General features: G+C 36.9%; 2 protein-coding genes across 2 annotated transcripts; both read left to right on the plus strand.

Annotated features, from left to right (window-relative positions):
- Window positions 1–7,955: 7,955 nt before the first annotated feature.
- LOC121430554 lies at window positions 7,956–10,542 on the plus strand. The gene is made up of 2 exons (XM_041627868.1): window positions 7,956–8,218; window positions 9,909–10,542. Exons 1-2 carry the CDS (start codon window positions 7,956–7,958, stop codon window positions 10,540–10,542), a joined length of 897 nt encoding a protein of 298 aa, XP_041483802.1.
- A 1,517-nt stretch (window positions 10,543–12,059) lies between these two features.
- Window positions 12,060–14,443, plus strand: LOC121406430. Its single transcript, XM_041597455.1, has 2 exons — window positions 12,060–12,395; window positions 13,509–14,443. The coding sequence occupies exons 1-2, from the start codon at window positions 12,133–12,135 to the stop codon at window positions 14,134–14,136; spliced, it is 891 nt and encodes a 296-aa protein (XP_041453389.1). The 5' UTR covers window positions 12,060–12,132; the 3' UTR covers window positions 14,137–14,443.
- The last annotated feature ends 6,039 nt before the right edge of the window (window positions 14,444–20,482 follow it).

Below are 20,482 nucleotides of genomic sequence, written 5' to 3' on the forward strand. Positions count from 1 at the left end.
CAGTGCCTATATGCCATCGTCGTTGGCAACAGAAGTTGCTTGATGACAGCTTTTTAATTAATTTGCCAAGCCGGTCAGAAATATCCCAATGAAATTGGGTTTCGCTCTACCGACTATCTACCGTACGTTACCACATCGCTTAACGAACCAGTGAGAATATAATCGAGTGAAGTGAAGTGAAGAACTCTGAGTGAAGGTATTTTTATGGCATCCCTTTATCATCCAATGGAGTCAACAAGATTATTATCATAAAAAACGATCAGTCACAGAATCTGAGACTGATAGTTTTTCAAGAAGTAGCAAATGGCTAAGGACAGGACAATCATTCCTTGAACCAGGCGCGGGTCGAGACGGTTATTTTGTTATTTATTTTTTCCTATTATTGTTAATGTTAACATAATTTTTTTTTATTTATCAATCAAATATTTAATTTGTTTATTTATTCATATTTATTTATTTTTTTTTTTTTTGGGGGGGGGGGGGTTCTGGGGGCCAGAATGATTTGTGACATTAGTCATTTCAATAAAAACTTTGGGCATGGGGGAGGGAGACTTGTGAGCCAGCTGGAATTGGTGTATGTAATATCAGCCGCCCCCCCCCCCCGACTCCGAAAATATTCGTGTGTTTTTTTTTTCAAATAAAAAAAATGTCAAATACAAACTGTACAAGAAGGTATTTTAGAATTATTCCATCTTCATGGTTTAACACCCATTGCCTGCGATTTCATTTCGCGAACGAGCGAGAAAATTGCAAATTTTTTAATAGTGAAATTCAACATTATTGAAACAAAAAATCAGCACGTAACTAATAAAGATATGAGGGTATTGCAGGATTTTTTTTAAAGTCAACGGTGCCCCATCCCACCCCATTGAAATAAAGTTACTATTACCAGATGTAAAATAGAATGTGGTTACTAAGGAGAATGTTTTTCAAAGTAAATCGTAGTATGGAATAACTTTTATCATTATTCTCAAACTCAATGTAGGTCTTGCTTGCTCGCTTGTTTCGATCGGAGATAGGCTGGTAGGTAGGTTTTAGAATCATTCCATCTTCATGGTTTAACACCCACTGCCTGCGATTTCGTTTCGCGAACGAGCGAGAAAATTGCATATTTTTTAAAAGTGAAATTCAGCATTATTGAAACATAAAATCAGCACGTAACTAATAAAGATATAAGGGTATTGCAGGATTTTTTTTTAAGTCAATGGTGTCACATCCCACCCCATTGAAATAAAGTTACTATTACCAGATGTAAAATAGAATGTGGTTACTAAGGAGAATGTTTTTCAAAGTAAATCGTAGTATGGAATAACTTTATCATTAACCTCAAACTCAATGTAGGTCTTGCTTGCTCGCTTGTTTCGATCGGAGATAGGCTGGTAGGTAGGTTTTAGAATCATTCCATCTTCATGGTTTAACACCCACTGCCTGCGATTTCGTTTCGCGAACGAGCGAGAAAATTGCATATTTTTTAAAAGTGAAATTCAGCATTATTGAAACATAAAATCAGCACGTAACTAATAAAGATATAAGGGTATTGCAGGATTTTTTTTTAAGTCAATGGTGTCACATCCCACCCCATTGAAATAAAGTTACTATTACCAGATGTAAAATAGAATGTGGTTACTTAGAAGAATGTTTTTCAAAGTAAATCGTAGTATGGAATAACTTTATCATTAACCTCAAACTCAATGTAGGTCTTGCTTGCTTGCTTGTTTCGATCGGAGATAGGCTGGAATAAAATGCATAAAGACCAGTTTCTTTGCATTCTGACTCAGAAACTTTGATACATCTGTGATTATTATTTGCTCGTTTTTTTTTCAAAGATTGAAAATGACAGAAAATCAATGCACCGTGTTCCTTGTCCAAGGTAATGATGTAAGGAGATTTGAAATACACCCCCTTTCACCGTCATCCTCTTAAAACCTTAAACAAAGAGGATTGAAAGACGAGGCCTGCTGGGAACTTCCAAGAGCAGGTGAATTGAAAAAGTGGTTGACCAAATTGGAGAAAAGTTAAACTCTCAGCGATCATGACAGGTGAAAAAGGTCAAGATGCTCCGATATAGGAATGTATTATATCAAAAAGAAGACGAGCAGACGACGGTAACCATGGATACCACCAAATGATCAAAGGACAACAGCCATGATCAATAGTGACAGGAAATGCGGTGTTCGATGGTTAAGAATGATTGTTATGGAGAGGGAGAGATCGTGCTTCGAGTTTCGAGATTTTTGTTTTTCTTGCTCAAAAAGATATAATTGCGGAGATTGGTTTTGTGTAAGGTAAGAGAAATGGGATGTTTAACTATATGGGTTGTGTCGGACTAAAAAAAACCTTGTGGTCCGTGTGGTATACTTGAATAACGCGCCATCGCATTTGGTTAGATCGTGCTCGTGGGATCAACGAGATTAGACGAGTTAGCACTTAGTCTTTAAAAACCTTTTGTAAAGGGCCGAGAATAAATGGGAAGTATACTCTGACATCATCATGATCCTCGAGTCCTCAGCTACAAATACCTGGCCTGGGGGGTGTTTCACAAAGATTGAAGTATGACTTAGAGTCGCACTTAAATACCGAGTTGCGTACGGTATGAAAGGCTTGACCGCATTGGTCAGATCGTGTCATGAGGACGCGCACTAATGCGTATCTATCAATAAGATCGCGCGTTGCATATCATGTACGCGTCGACATTTAAGTGCGACCTAAGTCATACTTATATCTTTGTGAAACACCCCCCTGGTTCTTTATCAATAAAGCAACATTCTGAACAGTATAGTTTTGTGATACAGACCCACTTGAATGAAAACACGTTAATTCATTGCTCAATACATCCATATTATAGTAATTATGGGATCAAGAAGTAAAACAAGAACCGTACCTTTTAAAAACATTTTAGTTTATCATGTTCATGTAAATGAAATAAAATTTTAAGGCTGATTTATCGTCTATATTACTTATAGTTATCTCATTAATTATATTTTAAGAATAGCCAAGTAATTATTACACACAGTCGATGAGACAAAAACACATCCCTTTAACGTTCAAATCTAACAAACGTGTAGTTGCGATTGAATCTGTTTTCATTTGCCGATTCTTGTTGATTTTTTTAAAGGGCACTTTGGCATTTATCATACAATTATAGTTATTGGATTAAAAACGAAATAAAATACCCATTTGACATCCGATTGAATTAAATTGAATTGAAAAAACATATGGCATATCCTATAGACTTCACAATGCAGGGATGACATAGTAATGTAGTTTAGATATGAATGGAATAGTGGCATAAATTTGGGAGGGGATTTAGAAGAAAAATTAACCGCAGCGCTAATTCATCATTGAAATTTCAGGCTGGAGGCTTGCTTGTGACTATACTGATATAGGGGATTAAAGGGATGGTCCAGGCTGGAGGTATTTATATATGTCAATAAAAAGAGTAAAATTCACAAAGCAAAGTGCTGAAGTTATTGAATCTCAAAAAATGTGCATTATTCCGGTGAAACAGTAACTAGGCAAATCTTTATGAATATTCATTAGGTGGGTTGATGATGTCATATCCCCACTTGTTCTTTCGTATTTTATTATATGAAATTAGGCTTATTCAAAATTTGTCTGCCAAGAACTAAAACAATTGGATTAACAACTGATAACGTGCATTAGTTATTTATTGCCGCAACTTATTTCATCATAATGGAGACTCATCATTTACACATATATGAAAAATTGAAACATTCATGATTTAATGTAATAACATAAGAAAAAGGAAAGTCGCGATATGTCATCATCATTCCGCATAAAGAATATTCATGACTATGTGCACATAACTGTTTACACTAAATATTGATAAAATTTAAAATTCAATAACTTCGTTATATGTTATCCGATTTAGATGGAATTTCAGCATTTTGCTCTGTAAATTTTACTCTATTTATTTTAGATATAAAAATTTTCAGGACGGACTATCCCTTTAAGGATATAATATTCATCAAATTGGAATACATGTAGGTATGCATAGAAATGATTAAGCAATCTTATAACGAGCATGTATTGTTTGCTGGCTTGCAATGGCTTTATTTAGTGCGCCACCAGTTACTCGCTAGATAGTTTATACTAGCATGCCGCACGCTTAAAGGTCAAGTCCACATAAGAAAAATTTTCATTTTAAAAAACAGAAAAAGAATCAAACAAGCATAATGCTGAAAATTTCATCGAAATTGGATGTAAAAATAAGGAAGTTTTGACATTTTAAAGTTTCACTTATTTTTCACAAAACAGTTACTGTATATACACAACTCAATGACATGAAAATGAGAGTCGATGATGTCCCTCACTCACTATTTCTTTTGTTTATTATTGTTTGAAATAAGGACCAACTTGAATGAACCATAAAATGTTAAAGCGATGGTAATTCCAAGTGTTCATGGAGGAATGAAACTTTTGTTTCAAGGACAATGAGGAGAAAATTGGAATAAATGATATTTCATATAATAACTTATAATAACTTTCTTATTTTACATTTTGGTGAAATTTTCAGTGTTATGCTAATTGTTGGATTTTTCTCTTTTTATTCAAATTAACTTTTTGTTGGAGTGGACTTGTCCTTAAAATTTCTATAGGGATAATCGGACTCATTTCATTTTTTAACTCATCTATTTTCCATCAGGCAATATCATAGGAAGAACAAGCACTGGTGGATTCGGGGGGGGGGAGCGGCACAGCCGGCCCGTACCCCCCCCCCCCCTTGAGAAGCAAAATTAAAATTTGTTATGTAAAATTGCCGTTGAAACAGAAGTGTGCCTTTTTTAATGGGAATTTTATTTTTGCTTGTCAAATTCTTCCTTGGATAAGTGTGCCCCCTTGGAAAATCCTAGATCCGCCCCTGGGAAAACATGCCATGTTACACTACTACAAGTCCAATTTGTGCTTTGCACTACCTTGGCGGTTTTCAATCTAAATTCAATTCCGTCATATACAGAACACTCGTCTTATATTAAATGAATATTATTTAGAATGATGGAATAAGTGGAGGGAGAAAATACATTTTCATAGAATGGGAAGTCTTTCATGAGCCATCTTATCGTTGATATTTCACTCTCTATTTTGTTAAGAGCCAATCAGACGCAATGATTTTAGTAGCTTAAGACAATATTCAGTGAAAATCGCTGAATATTTGTTTCGTGAAAAGTCCTCTTCGGGCATGCCGATGATGCCGGATATGTTCAAGGGATGGTAATGACCTTGGCCTCGAGTCTCTATTTCATTGATATATCGATTTACTCTTACGGGCTGATGACGAATGTCGGTTGTCAAAGACATTTATTATTGAAAGAATTGTTACCTCGCCATCTGTTTGTCGAGGACTGGCATTGATGTAATTATGATTGACCAAAATCACACACACACACACACACAACCTCACACACCCTTCCTCACTACCAAGCATCCCCAGCAAAACCCGCACACTCAGACATGACCGACATTGATAGGTGAAAGGGGTGGTCCGGGCTGAAAATATTCATAGCCTAGTAGATAGAGTAGAATTCACTGAGCAAAATACCTAAAATTTCATCAAAATCGGATAACAAATAACAAAGATATTGAATTTTAAAGTTAAGCTGTATTTTGTGAAAACAGTCGTCATGAATATTCATTAGGGGGGCTGATGATGTCACATCTCCACTTGTTCTTTTGTATTTTATTACATGAAAATAGGTTTATTCAAATTTTTTCCTCCAAGAACTAGAAAAATTGGATTGACAACTGATTTAATGCATTAGATATTTATTGCTGCAACTTATTTTATTATAAGGGAGACATATTATTCACACTAGACAGTATGAAATGATGAAAAATTATGATTTTATGTAATAACATAAGAAAACAGAAAGTGGAGATGTGACATCATTAGCCCACCTAATGAATATTCATGACGACTGTTTTCACAAAATATTGATAAACTTTAAACTTCAATAACTTTATTATTTGTTGACCGATTTTGATGAAATTTTCAGTATTTTGCTCAGTGAATTTTACTCTATCTATTAGGCTATGAACATTTTCAGCCCGGACCACCCCTTGAAATACAAATAGAATCATTCACACGCACACTTACCCACTCACCCCCTCTCGCACCAACGCATTCCATCGCATTCTGACATTGATGTATGAATGACCAAAATCACACGCAAATCCATACCCAGGCACCCTTACACCGGCCGACCCCTACACATCCCACCCAAGTCTGACATTTATGAATGAAAGACTAAAACCACACACCCTGACGCAAAGACAGACCCTTGCACACACGGCATCAATTCCAACATTGTTATATGAATGTCCGAAATCACGCACACTCTCACGCACACCCACACTCTCATGCACCCCCACCCACTCCCAATCACGCCAAACCTAACGTACCATTATACATTGCAAAACGCCGTTCAAAACAGCTATGTTTGAACATCATATTATTTAGGATATTCCTCGTATAATGGTATGATAATCTCTTGAAAATTGAATCTTGCAATTTGTCTTAATTCACGATAGGGGGTGGTTTTTAATTCTTTTACATCACTTGACCGGATTCAACATGGCGGATGGTTAAGCAGTGGCAGTTGTTAGATGACGGGCTTCTATATACATGTATATGTAATTTCAAAGTCTTTCTATCTTGCCAATCTTTTTTTTGTATAAACTCCCCCCCCCCCCTTTATATTGATCACAACCATTCATTGCTCAATAGTATATTTGCAATTAAAGGGAATTTATGCAGGAGAAAAAATTAAAGAAGACTTAATGATAATTCAGTTCAATAAAAGACTGAAACAGGGGAGGAAGGTCTGGGTCCCGTTTCATAATGACTTATTATACCAATTTCTATAACAAGTTTACCATCGTCCAATTAGACCAAAGGATTTCAGTAGCTGTTAACTGTTATTGCAAATTAACAAGTGTCATGAAACAGGCACCTAACTTATTATGCAAAACGTGTCAGGCTCAGGCTGCGGAGACCAAGGAAAAGAGACACAATGAAAAATAATGAAAGAGCGGAAGCGAGTTCATATTCCAGGAGTGAAAACGTAATAATGCGCAACGAAACATTTTAATGAAACTCGGTTTTCTTAATTCAGGTGATTGAAACCATCAATCTTTGACCTGCCTAACAATCGGACAGAAAACCCAATCACCATATGAAGAGGTAGCATGTGAAAATGAGTAATTACAGTTTGATAAACGCTTTGATGGTGATTAAAACTCACTTAGCAATTTGCAGGATGTTTCTTTTCACATACTGATACTATTGATCTGATGCTATTGCATCGTACATAAATTTCGTACTTTTTGAAATTAGAAAATATATGTACAATAGTTTCAATAGAAATTCATCTTCTCATCATCATAATTCAATTTGATTTAGACGAGGTGGGCTCACAGATATAAATCAAATCGTACAATTATATACAATTTTATTTAATAATACATGTATCATATTAAATTGTAAATTATATTTCGCATTATTAGAAGAGTCTGTGAAGTAATATTATTACTACTAGTGCTGTACCTGGAAAGATCTCGCCATGAGGGGTAAAACTTTTCTGAAAACTGACAAAGGGAGAGGGGTCAAAGGTCATCGCTTTTTCACTTCATCGTCAAAATTTTCTGACAATTAAAAATACAATTAAAAGGTCAGCTCCCAAGCGACACTGGAAGTACAACCCGCTTTTGAAAAAATCAGTAGACAAACACACATGAACCCAATGGACGACATAGTCCATTGTCAAAAGTTTTGTAGTTTCAGTAACTGAACATTGGACACAAATATGATTTTAATCAAATATTATCAAGTAAATGTATGCCATGCCATGTATGTTATGTATGTCACTATCTGTGGCTTTAAACTCAGTCATTGGTACACCCATGTTTTGTTCTAAAGCTGGATTACTCTCGAGATCATGGCGGACAAGCAAGTCAAAGTGGCTTTGTGGGGTGTACCTCGAACAATGTCGACAGTGTTTGCGAAATGCATGAGCGCCATTGAAGAAATGGAAGTATATCTGGAGCTTTATTCGTATTCTAAAACAGCGAGTGGCATGTTCGAATCGGCGACAGGTCGTGAGCTGCCGCGGAAACTTGACGGGAACGAAGCGGTGTACGCAGAAGCTTTGGAGGTGTTTAAATCAGAAACAAATGGTATTTTGGTACCGAGAAGAATTTCGTGAGTATAATTGAGGTTCATAGTGTAACTGGATGCATGATTTGCTTTTTCTCCCCTTTTTGTCGACGTTTAAAAATATGTTCTAATATGGCGATTCCGAACTGAATTACCGAAGGAATTTTATCAAGAAATGAAATGAGATTAATTGAATTAGCTACAAAGCTCAAACGCATCTTGTTATCGAACAAATTGGATACAAAACGGATTTGTATTTTTCCGAGGGGTTTTCCCGAATATATTTCCCGATTCCCGAATATATTTCCCGAATATATTTTCCCGAAGCGCACAGCGCTGAGGGAAATATGATCACGAGGGAAAATATTAATCCTTTAGCGGTCCAAATAATTTTTTTTTACTCATCCCATCAGTCAATATCTGTTATATTAGATAGCCTCTAATAATGAGATAAAGTTAGGCCTAACGATACGTGCAGTCTGTTGTTTATGATATTCACAGTGATTGATTGAACTGGTATAGATCTAACGTTAGATCTTGATCTATCTAAGTAACGTTAGTCTAACACAGTGACCCTTTTATAATCAAATCAACTTTTTTTAGGCCTAGCCCTAGATCTAAATCTAAGTTCGAGTCCAGTCCAGGTCCAGGACCCAAGGCAGGCCGATAATGCATGGTAACATCTAATCCACAAGAGGGCGCCTTACACGTAGAAAAAATATATTCATGGACCGGTTGGTCAATATATTCATCGAAGGTGGACCGGCTGGGAAAATACATTGATTTCGATCATATCACGTGACGTGCTATGGACCAATCGCGCTTGACTATCTGTCTTGGCTATCTAATATTTGATATTAATGTTATGCTTTTTTTTTCTTGAAAAGGAATTGTCTTCAATGTTTGTCAAGCATGCTATGCTAAATTAACGCATTTTTAACATTGATAAAAATAAATTTAACTGCCGTCATCAATTTTAAAATAGGAAGTCTAGTATCTAGTCACGAGAATTAAAACTCTGACTGTGACTATAGTAACTGTTGGAGAAAGTGAACTTTTTAGTCCTACTGTGCTGACAGCCTTCATGAAAAGGTCCCCTGATGGCAATTGTATCATCGACGTAGCCATGGTAGCGGAGCCTGATTGAAGGAGTTTTGAAGGAGACATTTGTCTTTACATACATGTATAACGAAGATTTTTTTTGTCTTCTACATTTGCTTTGAATTGAATGGCCATTCAGTTTGCTGAATATATCGCTTGTGATCATTGATCATCTTGATAGACATATTGGCTAATATTAAGTGTAACCCTAAAACATACAACCTTAAAAGAGGTATATATAATATTATAGAATCAGTGTACAATATACTGGATTATATGCATGATATATGCAATGAACTCCTAGTTGATTGAACTCCAAACAATGAACTATTTTACTACCGCTGTTTACAAAACAAATTAATCGATATTTTCCCCATAATATTAAACACGGGTTTTACTCTCAATAAAAAACGAAAGTTATATTGTACATATACATATGTACAATAATTTTTGAAGGGAGGTCGCGTGGTACCAATCTAACCAATCTTCGAAAATAGTCAAATTGACTGGTTGCCAGATAAAAATAAGAACCCCCCCCCCCCCCCATCACAGCTCGTATTTAACTACTATACTATTTACTACATATATACATGTATATAAACAGTCTGAAAAAATCATGTAATTATCTTTTTAGATGCTGTGACATCAAAAGAGACCTGGAGACCACCACGAGTAAGTTCGTCTTTGTAAAGGAAATGGCCTTTACGGATTACATCCTGGAGTATCTACCGAATGGCTTCAAGTATGTCTTCCTTATCAGAGAACCAGCGAAGGTCTACAAGTCTTTCCGGATTGGGGTAAAGGAGATGTTTTATTTTAATAAAGATGATAGGCCTATTGATATCATACACGACGATACGTCCAACTTACGACCGATGACGTGGTACGAGCAACAGCACCGGCTCTGGAAATACGTCCAGCAAAATCTCGATCCTAACCCAATCATCATCGACGCTACCGATCTAGCCACCAACCCACGGGAGATCTTGAAAGGTTTCTGCGATGCTGTTGGATTTCCATACAGCGATAGCCTCCTGCAGTGGTCCCCGAGCCATGAGTTCCCGAAGAACTTTGTGACGGCTGGAGAAAACCTTTTTGATTCATTTTCAGCGATGTACTCGACAGCGTTCAACAGCACACACTTCATGGCGCCTACCGTGAAGGGACCTTTACCACGTGATCTGCTGACAGATGACGTCATCAAATGTGTCGACTATTCCGTGCCATTTTACCGTGAAATGTATGAAGCCAGAATGCAACTGCCTTAATACTGCCCTGTAGGTCATGATTGCTCTTTGTGATTTTTTAGACTATGTTTATGAAATTCTTCGAAAGGTAAAATATTGTAGTTGTATCGGGATTCTTGCCTAAGTTTGTATCAATGAATTTTGCGAGGGAACAGAGAGAGCTAGCCAAAGAAAATTACAGACAGTTGTCTAGTAATCTTTAGTGAAAAAAGTCAAGTTTGTTCCATATCTGATCAGATTTGACTCGTCTAACTATAAGATATTCTTGAAAAATCTTTGACAATTTTTGTAACTTGAGTTTAGTGTCGAAATGGCGATGGTTACCTTGCCACTGTCACAGGGGATCTTGTAGACGCCTGGTAGTGTTTTAGATAGTGAAGCTTGAAGGAGTATTGGTGCGTTTGCTGGATGAGCAAAGGATATCCTGTAGTTGCCTTGTCGATGTAGGAAAGTACAACGGTGTTTGTGGGTATGGTATTGAATTGAATTCATTTCCGTCATAACATTACATATAAAATGATACGTGTGAATAGATAAAGGAAAAAACGGCAGGATTTTCCCGTGTTAATGCGGCACGATGGTCGTTGGTGTGGTCGTGGAACTGGTGAGGGTCCGGTGTGCTATGCGGCCGGGTGTTGTTTTATTATTTAGTTGTCAGCACTGATTAATTATTGTCAGAGCTAACAATATTAGTGAATCCTTTTGATTGACAGAGAGGCATTGGCATAGACTGTTAGTATAGTAGTGTTACTGTAATGACAGCCTTCATGAAAAGATCCCTGATGCAAAGGTATCAGATTGAAAACCAGATTGAAAGGGGTTTGCTGGCGGTGCTTGAGTGCTTGGTGCTCGAAGTGCTCCATGACGATGTTAGCGATAATTGGTGAGAGTCTAAAGCCCTTCACGTTTCTGCATCTTTCCACTTTCCTTGGTCGTTCTGGTCCTCACCACAAAGGAGTACCGTAAGCCACTCCCGCGAATGTCCATACCATCATGCATCTTTGAAATAACTTTTTTTTTTTTTTTTTACATAAGTTTGAATATTTTGTTAGCTAGAACAATAATGACTATAGAGTAAATGAATTCAAATATATATGACCTCTATTATTTTGACTGAGATTGACTCAGTTATCGTTGGAATTTTTAAGGTACGCACACTATTTTTTATGTCTGTTTTACGAGAGCAAATGCATATTTGTTTTTCTTTGAGGTGACAGTCGAAAATCTATTGTGAAGTGTGTCTTCATGGGGCCTGTTTCATAAAGTATTCAATATGCAGAATATCTGTAATAATAATTGAAAGCTACTGAAATTCTTCAATCTGATTCGCTGGTCATAAAACTTATTGATATTGTGTAAATATAATAAGTCTTTGTGGAACGGAACCCTGATATCAACTTCTTGCAGTCAATAAATCTTACCAATATGATTTCTTTTCATTATATTATAAAGTCCAAAGTCCCTTTAGGGTTGCAGCAGTTGAACATGGGACAAAATAAAATTTTGGTACATTGTAATAACATTGTTGACTTCTCTATGATTTTGTGGACAAGACCCATGTCAATAATTTCAAAAAATTACACGCCTGTGTAGCACCCAGCTTCCGACATCATGGCGGACAAGCAAGTCAAAGTGGCTTTGTGGGGTGTACCTCGAACGATGTCGACGGTGTTTGCGAAATGCATGAGCGCCATTGACGAGATGGAAGTCTATCTGGAACTGTATTCGTATTCTAAAACAGCGAGTGGCACTTTGAAATCGGCGACCGGGCGCGAGCTGCCGAGGAATCTTGACGGGAACGAGGAGGTATACGCAGAAGCGATAACGGTTTTTACAAATGCTTTCAATGGCATTTTGATGCCAAAGAGAATATCGTGAGTATCGCTGATGTAGTTGGGTTGTTTTTGCAGATGCAGATCTAGACAGACTGGACACAAAGCTTTTGATGTGATGGGTATTGTGTGTAGACGATACTAATCTGACAAAGCTTTACTTTTGCTATTTCTCTGACGTTCTTAAAGGGCAAGTCCAATCTAACAAGGAGTTGTTTAGGATAAAAAGAGAAAAATCCAACACCAAAAGACTTCATCAAAATTAATTTCACAAAGCAGTTATATTCACATCCTGGTCGCTATGCAAATAAAAGGATTGATGACGTTACACCCTCATTAGTTTTTGCATTTTATTGTTGTGAAATATTATTTCAATTTGTCTTCATTGTCATCTAAAACCAAGTTTTAGTCCTCCCTTGATTAACTATGTTTTCCATTTTGCGGTTCAGTCAAGTTGATCTTTATTGCTATATCTGTAAAAAAAATTCAAATAATATATCTTTCAAATAATAATTAAAAAAACAAGAAAATAGTGAGGGACTTCATCGACTCTCTCATTCGAATATCACTGAGTTGTGTACATACATGTAAGTGTTTATGAACTATACAAGATATAAGCAAAACTGTAAACGTTCTTGTGTTACATCCGATTTTTGATGAAATTTAAGCGGTGTGCTAGTTTGATTTTACTTTACTGAATCGATGCTACATTTTGTTCTGGATAGGACTTGACTTTTAACTTTCTTCAAAGTATGAAAAAATAATTATCGACTTACCTATAAGATTTATCAGGAAATTAAAATCGAGACCGGTTAGTTTAATCTGCTCGTTCGTACTTTCTCGGAAAACTGCGTTTTTATGAAAAAAATCATCATAGTTGCCTCTTTTTTAGTTGACGTCTTCTATATCGATTTTCACGTTATTTTTCTCATAGAAGAAATAATGACTAAGGTTTGGTATGGTTTTGGTCCGACTTTCATCTATCTTTTCTCTTCTTGAATCGCTTGAATATTAGTAACTTCAAAGTGCACGGGTATTTTTGGATTTGCCATTATTAATTTGAATCGGTGGGCCTATCGATAGAATCATGTGATTTCATAGACTAAAATTGGAGGCTGATACTCATACCTGAACCATGTTACGGTATCTTTGCAGATGCTGTGAAATCAAACGAGAATTGGAGACTACCAAGAGTAGGTACGTCTTTATAAAGGAGATGGCATATCTTACAGAATACATTCTTGAGTATCTACCGAATGGCTTCAAACATGTCTTCCTCATCAGAGATCCAACGAAGGTCTACAAGTCATACAGGAAAGGCGTCTTGGGATTGATGCATTTCGACGATTGCGACATCGTACGAGATGATCCGATAGAACTACGACCAATGTTGTGGTATGAGCAACAACACCGGCTTTGGAAATATGTCCAACAAAATGATCTCGACCCTAACCCCATCATCATCGACGCTACCGATCTGGCCACCAATCCACAGGGGATCTTGAAAGGTTTCTGCGATGCTGTTGGGTTTCCATACAGCGATAGCCTTCTGCAGTGGTCCCCGAGTCATGAGTTCCCGAAGAACTTTGTGACGGCGGGTGAAAACCTCTTCGAGTCCATGTCCGTGTTTTACTCGGCAGCGTTCAGCAGTACACACTTCGTGGCGCCTACCGTACAGGGACCCTTATCACGTGATGAGCTGACAGATGACGTCATCAAATGTGTCGAGTATTCTATGCCATTTTACCATGAAATGTATAAAGCAAGAATACAAGTCTCTTAAAAGTGTCCTGATGGTACATTTTCTTTAATTAAGGAAATCTCGCGTGTGTGAGCAAAAACCTTTGACCCTTTTCGTCTAAAGATTAAGAGCTCGTGGCAAAATACATCAAGATTTAAAAACTGGACTAATAAAATAGGCATACAATTTGAACAATTCCTGTTATCTTTATTAAATTTGAAATCTGTCATCCAATGCATAATGTGTTTTGATAATTTTCGCTCATTTGCTCTTGATCTTATTGGTATATCAGTTCCTATACTCATTCACTTATAAAAAAAACGTAACGTAAGATTACATGGAAAACTACAATAGCTGCTACGTAGGAATCGCAATGACAGGATTGAAAGTAATTTTGATACTTAGAAACTGCCTCATTTCATAATCAATTTAGTTGAATTATATATTTATCATTATTATATATTATACAATGATACATTTGAATTGCTCTGTTGTCATTGAAATAATCATACTTTCCTCAGGATCTCATTCTGTTGAGAAAAGTTGCGTAATAAATTTGCTTTCACAACTACGTCTTGCGACCGTTCGTGCCGGTCCGGTTACAATAAGTTTTTTCCCAACATTATTGCAATGGTCTAACTAGTCGCAAGGCCAACTGTGAGAGCTTTTAAATACGATTTTGTTTCGTTCTGACTAAATTTGTTACGGTGTAATAACTTGCTTAGGTACTATATACTTCGCACAAATTAATTGATTTTTTCCCCTGATCCTTGATCGGGTACGTCACAGAGTGTCAAATGTGTGCGTCTGATGAGTGTCGTAAACACTTACGAATGTTTATTCGTCACATCAAACTATATCTGTCATGTTTGCGAACTGTTTCATAAAGGAAAAAAAGGTTTGCAAAGCTCGAAGCTCTTATTTTTATCAGCGGGTTGGTAACTTAAATAATATTAATTGTAAAAAAACGTATGTTTGTATCAGAGAGAAATTTTAACCATGTTTAAACTTGCGTTGCAAATGTATTTTCCCGACATTCACAGGTAAATTAATAGGCATTCCCACCGGTTTTTAATCAATGTTGCTGCTATTCTGTCTGATTCGCCAGTTCTAGCGACCACATTCATAAATGTCTTCTGTGCGCTATCGACCCACTTAAAAAGGATTTCTACGGAATCAGAGGCGAATCTGTCTAAAAAAGGTGGAGTGGAGTGAAGTGGAGCACATTTATTAAGAATTGACTTCCAAGAATTGCCCAAATGCCTCCCAGAATCCAACCAAATTCCATTTAAATACATCTCGAATGTGGCCCGAATGAAATTTGTCGTGGCCACAATCGGGAGTATTTTGGAGGGTATTCGGTCGGTTTTGATCATTTCAAAGTGGACCGAATCCATCCACGAATGTTCCCGAATCCCTCCCGAATTTTCTAGCATTCGGAAAGGGAGAACAGAATACTCCCGTATCCTCCCGATTTGATTCGGATTAAGTGGTTTGGATGTAACCCTGGCTTTAGACAAAATTGAGTCAAACGTTTACAAAAGCATGGTTGTCCGTTTCACCAAGTTGATTTATGCAAAGGTATATATGTCGACATGAAAAGTTTGCAAGTCTCTCCATGTCGACCTACACTACAGCATATTATAAGTCGGCTTGGCATTGACACCTATCTTGCAATGTCAACATAATAAGGCTATTATTAAAAATCGAATATTAATCAATATACATGTATATCTCGCCATTTCTTTAGGTCCATGCTACCACTGTATTGCTTCCGTAACATTTTCATTTGCCCTTCTCTGCATGAGCGATGATTAGAAATTGTAATTCCCGTTTTTAAAACATAGTCATTTTAATACAGATTACAGACACATTCCTTCAAAGTGCCATTTAAGGACGTTCCACAGTTAAAGACCATGTCATTTCCACAAAATTTTGCAGAGAGTTACTTTGGTATCTATGCATAATGAAAATGCAAAACATAATATGGTTCATGTGCTTATTCTTCAAATTCGCCGTATTTGAATGATATGCAATCTTGTGCAATCAAGAGAATTATGCCTCTCTTAGACCTCACGAATTCACCAAATGAGTTTAAATCATCTTTACTCAGTGGATACCGCATCAAACTTCATCAAATTTTCGAGACATATAACAAAGCGTATACCAAAGTAAGAGAAAGTCTTTTGATTGGTAAAACTGGACTTTGTAGAAGATGCCTCAAGATGGTATGAAACTATGACAATTTTCCTATGTTATTCTACAAGTGAAAATTACTCCACCAACGTACATGGTCATTATTCCCCAAAAGAAATCACCATTCACACAATGAAATACGTTCTTAAAAGTTATTTCTTGCTCGTAATCTTGAACTTGTGGATAATCGGCACAATAGCCGCTTTCACTTCATGTCATATACGATTCAGACATCTCTTTAAACACACAAAAAATACCACTTACAAATTGTCTGCCATAAAGGAAATAAACCGTTAGTAATCTTTGTTCTATAAGCGAGGAGGAGGCAGTGAAATCTAAAACCAAAACAGAAGTCAAACTTAATTGAAGTTAAAACACTTTTCACGTCTTGTGTCTGATTTTAACATATAATAAATGCAACAGTGATTTAGACCTTTGATTAAGTCAAAAGCAAGATCAATTTTAAGTGGGGTTTTTGTAAAATTAGCAAGGGTGGTACCGCAGGGGCCAGGAGAGTTAATGTCTCCTATATTTTTTTGTACGCAGTGAAAAGAAATAGAAAATCATTTAAAAATAAGGATTAAAATGGTGTGATATTTCGATATCATGTTTGAGTAACTCGTTTTACACATTGGTGAATAAGAAAGTACAAAAATCGGGTAGGGCCAAAGAGAGTTATCATTGCTGAATGCTGCCATGTGTGTGTATGTGTGTGTTGTCTCTCTCTCTCTCTTTTTTTTTGGGGGGGGGGTAGGGGGAGGCCAACCTCGATCATTATTTCTCATTAAAATATCAAATTCAACACCTCTTGGGGTTCTCCAGTTGAACTCTAGCGCAAGTTAGGGAACGAAATAATCATGTAAAATCACAAGTTTGCTCATGTGCGTGCTTGCGATGGCTGTCCCACTCGCTGCATTGGCATGATTGGTGATAAGTCTTGTGTTCTTCGAGTTAAGATTAGTGTCAAAATCGCGGCCGATGTCCCCCGATGTAGACCTTGCCGCAGTCGCAGGGATCTTGTAGACGCCTGGCAGTGTTTTAGATGGGCGTTTGCTCTCGTGAGAGCCGTGAAGGATGGAGAGAAGCTTGCGGGAGTATTGGTGCGTTTGCTGGATGAGCAAAGGATATCCTGTAGTTGCATTGTCGATGTAGGAAAGTACAACGGTGTTTGTGGGTATGGTATCGGATTAGTTTTCGGTCATGTTGTCGATTGAATTGAAGTTATTTCCGTTATAACATTACATATAAAATGATACGTGTGGATTAATAGATGAAAAAATGGGAGGATGGCCCTACTCAGCAGCAACAATCATGGTGCTGCTGGTCTACCGACGGATCCTCCTGACGTGCTGGTATGATGGCGGGAAGGTTGAATGTTGATTCTCCTTCCGAGGAACTGTTTGATGGTGGCGGGTGCGTTGGTGAGGTATTTGAGTATTTGCTTTATATGTCCCTTGTACGTTGCTAAGTTTGTGAGCTCGTATGACATGTCTGATGAGTGTGTCCGAGACTTATTGGCGGACGGGTTGATGATGTAGGAGCGGTAGTTGAGGATGCGATGGGTCTGGGTTGGTTTTCGATATACTTGATGCTGTGACGGGAATCCAGAGGGTGTCTTGGCGATGACAACATCTAGGGCAGGAATTTAGCCGTCCCATTGGGTTCCCGCGGTGAACTTAATGCTGGCACGATGGTCATTGGTGTGGTCGTGGTACTGGTGAGGGTCTGGTGTGCTATGCGTCCAGGGTGTGTTTTATGACGGATGTCAGCACTGAATAATTATTGTCAGAGCTTACAATATCAGTGAATCATCAGTGAATCATTTTGATTGACTGAGAGGCACTGGCATCTGACTGTTACTATAGAAACTGCTGGAGAAAGTCAACTTGTCAGGGCTGACAACCTTCGTGAAACGATCCCCTGATGGCAAAGGTATCATCGACATAGCGGAACCAGATTGAAAGGGGTTTGTTCCCGGTCTTGAGTGATTGATGCTCGAAGTGCTCCATAACGATGTTGGCGATGCTTGGTGAGAGTTCCTTATACCTTCGTTGCGTCATTGCCTCCCCATTTCACTTCTAATCTCCTTCTCACCACTTTCCACTCTTCTTGGTCGTTCTGGGACCACAAAGGTGTACCGTAAGCCACTCCCGCGAATGTCCATACCATCATGCAACTTTGAAATATCATTTTAGACATAAGTTTGAATATTTTGTTAGCTTGAACAATAAGGAATATAGAGTGAATGAATTTCATATATATGTGACCTTCTTTTTACCTAAGATGACTAGGGTTTCGTTGGCATTTTTTAGGCACGTATACACTAGATTTTATGTCTGTTTTACGAGAGCAAATGAATATTTGTTTTTCTTTGAGGTGACAGTCGAAAATCTATTGTAAAGTGTGTCTTCATGGGGGATGTTTCATAAACTATTTGTTATACAAAATATATTTATGATATTGATTGAAAGCTACTGAAAGCCTTCAGTCTGATTCGCTGGTCATAAAACTTATTGATATTGTGTAAATATAATGCGTTTTTGTGGAACGGAAATCTGATATCAACTTCTTGCAGTCAATTACCAATATGTCTTCTGTTCAATATATTATAAATTTCAAAGGAACTTTAGGGTTGCAGACAGTAGTTGAACATTGGACATAATATAATTTTGCTATATTGTCAATATTTTGTTGACTTCTCTATGATTTTGTCGACAAAACCCCTGTCATTAATTTTAATAAATTACACTGACGCCTGTGTATCATCTATCTTCGTTAAACGTACTCATATACATGTACCCCTTAGATCATGGCGGACGAGCAAGTCAAAGTGGTTTTGTGGGGTGTGCCTCGAACGATGTCGACAGTGTTTGCGAAATGCATGAGCGCTATTGACGAGATGGAAGTCTATCTGGAACTGTATTCGTATTCTAAAATAGCCAGTGGCACTTTGAAATCGGCGACCGGGCGCGAGCTGCCGAGGAACCTTGACGGGAACGAGGCGGTATACGCAGAAGCGATAACGGCGTTTACAAAGGCTTTCAGTGGCATTTTGATGCCAAAGAGAATATCGTGAGTATTGCTGATGTAGTTGGGTTGTTTTTGCAGATGCAAATCCAGTCAGACTGGACACAAAACTTCTGATAGGCTAAGTATTGTGTGCAAACGGTACTGATCTAACAAAGCTTTACTTTTGCTATTTTTCCGACGTTCTTAAAGGGCAACAAAAATTGTTCAGGATAAAAAGAGAAAAATCCAACATTAAAAGAATTCATCAAAATCAATTTCGAAAAGCAGTTATATTCACATCCTGGTCGCTATGCAAATGAGAGGATTGATGACATTACGCCCTCACAATTTTGTTTGCAATTTATTATACGAAATATAGTTTTAGTCCACCCTTTAACTCTTGTTTTACATTTTGCGGTTTAGTCAATCATTCAAACGATAAAAAACAAGGAAATAGTGAGGGACATCATCGATTCTATCAATCGAATATGACCGTGTTGTGTACATATTTTTTTTTATGAAATATACATGATATAAGCAAAACTCTAAAATGTCATAACGTTCTTATTTTACATCCTATTTTGATGAAATTTCAGCGTTGTGCTAGTTTGACTTTTCTGTATTGATTCGATGCTCCGATGCTACATTTTCTTGATAAGACTTGACTTTTATTTTTTTTTGTATGACTTTGATTTTTTTATTTATAAATAAACTTCATTAATTTGCAAGAACATTCTGTTTTTAAAATATGTACAATGATAACATTAAAAAACATTCATAACTGTATGTCGCATAAATCAGTAATATATTCATATATTTTTCCCAGACTTCCAAGTATTATACAAATACATCTATATACAGAAAAATGACTAATTGAAATTTATCATAGAAAAGGTATAGCATAATGTAATGTAATAAAACATAATATATTATCGAATACAGATCGAGGAGAATGTTAGATATTTATCTTTGGATTACTTTGGATTTTAGATAGCTTGAATGAAATTTTTTTAAATGTAGTTGATGTTAAAACTCACCTCTCTTATTTATAATCGCTTTGATGAACTTACAGAAATTATCAATTATATGTTTTCATTATTAAGTTCATAATGAATATAAATTTGTCTTCATCGCTAAGGTTTTTTAACTGTTGATACATTTCAGCAATTTTGTCAAGAAATAC

Source organism: Lytechinus variegatus, chromosome 1 (assembly GCF_018143015.1).
Source record: "Lytechinus variegatus isolate NC3 chromosome 1, Lvar_3.0, whole genome shotgun sequence".
NCBI classification, from domain to species: Eukaryota; Metazoa; Echinodermata; class Echinoidea; order Temnopleuroida; family Toxopneustidae; genus Lytechinus; species Lytechinus variegatus.